Below are 3,506 nucleotides of genomic sequence, written 5' to 3' on the forward strand. Positions count from 1 at the left end.
TTTTTTTTTTTTTTTTTTTTTGGGGGGGGGGGGTCCTGATCGGCAGCTCAGCGCGCGCTTGGTCCAAGTCCAAGCGCAGTCGGTTCTAATCAGGAAATCAGGATGACTTTTCCAGTGCACACCTGGAATCCACGTCAACACGCACCCCCCCCCTCCCCAGGATGCGGGTCACTGACAGAAAGCTGTCAAACGGCACCATTGTCCAGAGCGCAGACGGTTCCTGTTGCACCAATCAGCGCGTCTGCCTGTCTCCGTCCCTCTTTGTGACTGTAAGTGCTGGGGGGGCAGACCCTCTTCTCCCTCTGCCTCAAACGCTTCCTGTGCTCTTTGACCTCTGACCCCAGCTCTGCCTTGTGGTCAGGTTTTATTTTTATGTGAATCCAAGCGATTTTGGTCCCACAGTTCTCGGGTCAGCGGAGGAACTTCAGACTCCTGCTGCTTCTGCAGCCAACAGTTCTCTTACTTTGGTCCTTCTTTCCCATACTGTTCCGATCCTGGGGGGTTGGATTGTTTCGTATTATTGCTCTGATTGCATCCGTATTATTTACTTGGTTCTTTTCTTTGCCTCGTCTGTCTTGGTTCAGCGTGTTTCCAGTTCAACTCCCGCCGCTGTTTCCTCACCTAAACTCAGTATTTAATCTTCTCTGATCCCTCCAGTTGTCAGTGTCTTGTTTTTCTGCTTCCAGATCCTCCATGTTTTGTTTTGTTGTTGCAAAGTTTCAGTCTTGTTCTGCTGCCTCGTCAGCCTTTTTTCTTTGTTAAAGCTTGATTTTAGCGATAGTAACGTCTCAAGTCGGTCTCTGGGCTTGGGCTTTGGGTCTTCTCTGCACACGAAACTCAACATACAAGTCATTAAACTGAGCGATTAATAAGTGGAACCTGAGTATCTCAAGGCCGAGCATGGAGGGTAGATTAAGATCTTCAAAAATCTGCTTTTAATCCACCTTAAACTGAACTATTTCTACATCCAAAATGACTTAAATGCCCAGAAATCCCTCCATAATTATTACAAAAAAAATGTCCTTTTCCACAAAATGCTCTTTGCTCCCAGCCTGTCTCCACACCGACGGGCTGCAGAAGGAGCTGGGTGGATGTTTGCACTCGGTGACATTCGGGAATGTGTGTCAGGTGTGTGAAACCCAAGTCGACGGAGAGCGCACACACACTTCCCCTCGCCCTCGGACAGAGATCTTCACACACCGTGCCAAGACCTCTGCCCCTCGGCCGTCTGACTTTCCCCCTCCTCCTCCTCCTCTATTCCATCTTCATTCCCGAGCCGGCAGCTTCCCGACTCTCCCGGAGGCTGACGGAGTTCGGCGTCAGGCTGCGTGGCGGCAGAAAAGACTTCAGGCTGATTTTTTGATAACGACACGAATCCTCAGCTGCTCTCGTTTGTTGCTGGAAGCTGGGAAAACAAAAAAAAAACAACCCATCTGACTGCAGGAAGCACAAACAGGCTGAGGGTGGGTGTTAGCGTGTGTTCAGAGATGATTAAATCTGGGGAGAATGCACATGTGCAGGCTGGCTTTGTCCAATGACCTCATTGTTTCCTCTGCTGCGATAACTGACCAGGGCCACACAAGAAACCTCCCTGAGACCAAGCAGGGACGCTCAAACGCAGCACGAGAAGCCCAAGCTCAAACCTTCGTAGGTTTGCTCCGTAACTGCCCTGCGGAACGAGCAGAAAGGAGCACCAGTTTGGGAGCTGTTCGTCTAAAAACGGTTTCTTTCTTTCGCCCGACGCTTTAGGGGTGAATTTGATGCTGCGCAAGATCGCCACGAAGGCGGCCGCCAAGCCGCTGGTGGAGATCACGCAGGACGGCGAGACGCTGTCGATCAAGACGTCGACCATAGTCCAGACCACTCACATCACCTTCACCGTGGGGCAGGAGTTCAACGAGACCACGGTGGACGGACGTCCGTGCAAGGTAAGCACCCCGCCGTGTCCCGGAGACGCTCCAGCTCTGCACACCTCCGCAAGTCGCAGTGAACTGTTTTGTGCGTTCATTCGGACATCCAGAAGGTTTCTCACCCTCTTGGTTTTCGGTGCCTGCAGAGTTTTCCGCGCTGGGAAACGGCCAACAAAATCAGCTGCGAGCAGACGCTGCTGAAGGAACCGGGGCCCAAGACGTCCTGGAGCCGGGAGATCACGAGCAGCGGCGAGCTGGTCCTGGTAAGTCTCGCCGAAGTGACAGACGCGTTGCAGCCGTCCTCCGCTCGGTGAGAGCCGGGGAAGTCTTCCCAAATAGATAGGCGCTCCATGCTCTAAATGTGGAAAAAAACCCAACAACTTAAAGAGCGAATATTAACAGGAAAAGTAACAGAATTTGATTAGTGAAGTGGCGCCTAGCAGCCATCTTGAAAGCCTAGCTGGGGGTAGTCGGGGTTGCTCCCACTTTCCAGCTGGGATGTCCCGATTCAGGCGGTGTTCCTGCTGAAATGTATGACTAGGGGCTTGGAAATTCCCGTTTCCCATTCACTACAGGAACGTTTGGGTTTCTTTAAGAACGTGCTTCAGAACGTGCTTCTCATTCGCTGCCAAGCAAACAGATGACACCTCCAGGAGGTTGACGAGTTCACGGTTACCCGCATTAAACCTCCCTGTTGTCCTCTCTCTCTCTCTCTCTGTCTCTCTGTGCTTGTTTCAGACCATGAGGGCGGACGACGTGGTTTGCACCAGAGTCTACGGGCGACAATGAAGAGCACTTCTCCCTCTCGGTCCCTCTGGGGCTCTCCGAGCGGTCGTCTGTAGCGTCGCCGGCCCTTCTTTCACTCTACGCCACTCTCTTGATCTGGGAGACGTCAAGCTGTAGCTTTAGTCCAGTTTTCTCTGTTAGCTTCACCGTGGTGCTAACCGTAGCGCGACCGAGCTCAGCTTTTACTTTTAAAACTCTGGCTTCCGTGTTGCGTCAGGTCGCAGCTCGCCGTTCGAAGCGCTCGGCTCCGTTCGTAGACGTATAAACCCATCCGTGAGCTCTTTTCAGCGCGATGACGTCTGACCTCTCCCTTCCTGTCACTCTGTCTATCTCGTGACATTTCACATTTATTACGTTTTTTAATTTTTTTTCCTACATTGTGTCTCTTTTATGCAAAACATGCTTGTATGAAAACACTTTTACAATAAAACACGTTATTAACTCACCTTGGCGTCAAACTTTTGGCTCTCCAGCCCCCGGTTAGGAGCAGCAAAGCGTGTCGCGGTGCCCGTTTATGGTTTATGGTTTGTGAGTGTAGCTGCAGAATGCGCGACGCATTAAGTGGCTCCATTTTATTTTTAGGCTTTCTGTCAGCTGTCTGCAACTAGAATAACATATCGGCCTCCTCTCTCTTAATCCCTCTCACCTCCTTCTCAGTTTGTCCGTCTGTCTGTTCGTAAAACATCTCATGAACCGTCTGGACGGATTTTAAGGAAACTCTAAGAAAGTAACCGCTGGCTGAACACCTACGGCAGATTAAGCTTTGAGTTCAAGAGTGCTGAACACTAAAATGGCTTCTACTTCCGTCGG

The 3,506-nt window shown here is 51.0% G+C and overlaps 1 protein-coding gene across 1 annotated transcript in view; it reads left to right on the forward strand.

Annotated features, from left to right (window-relative positions):
• The window catches only part of crabp2a (cellular retinoic acid binding protein 2, a), a 4,475-nt gene extending 1,334 nt beyond the window's left edge, over positions 1-3,141 (forward strand). The window contains exons 3-5 of the mRNA XM_017424960.3: positions 1,750-1,928; positions 2,057-2,173; positions 2,649-3,141. Coding sequence (XP_017280449.1) covers positions 1,750-1,928; positions 2,057-2,173; positions 2,649-2,699 — 347 coding nt within the window. The 3' untranslated portion in view covers positions 2,700-3,141. The remainder of the gene's footprint in view (positions 1-1,749; positions 1,929-2,056; positions 2,174-2,648) is intronic.
• The last annotated feature ends 365 nt before the right edge of the window (positions 3,142-3,506 follow it).

This window comes from Kryptolebias marmoratus, linkage group LG16 (genome assembly GCF_001649575.2).
Source record: "Kryptolebias marmoratus isolate JLee-2015 linkage group LG16, ASM164957v2, whole genome shotgun sequence".
In the NCBI taxonomy this organism is placed as follows: Eukaryota; Metazoa; Chordata; class Actinopteri; order Cyprinodontiformes; family Rivulidae; genus Kryptolebias; species Kryptolebias marmoratus.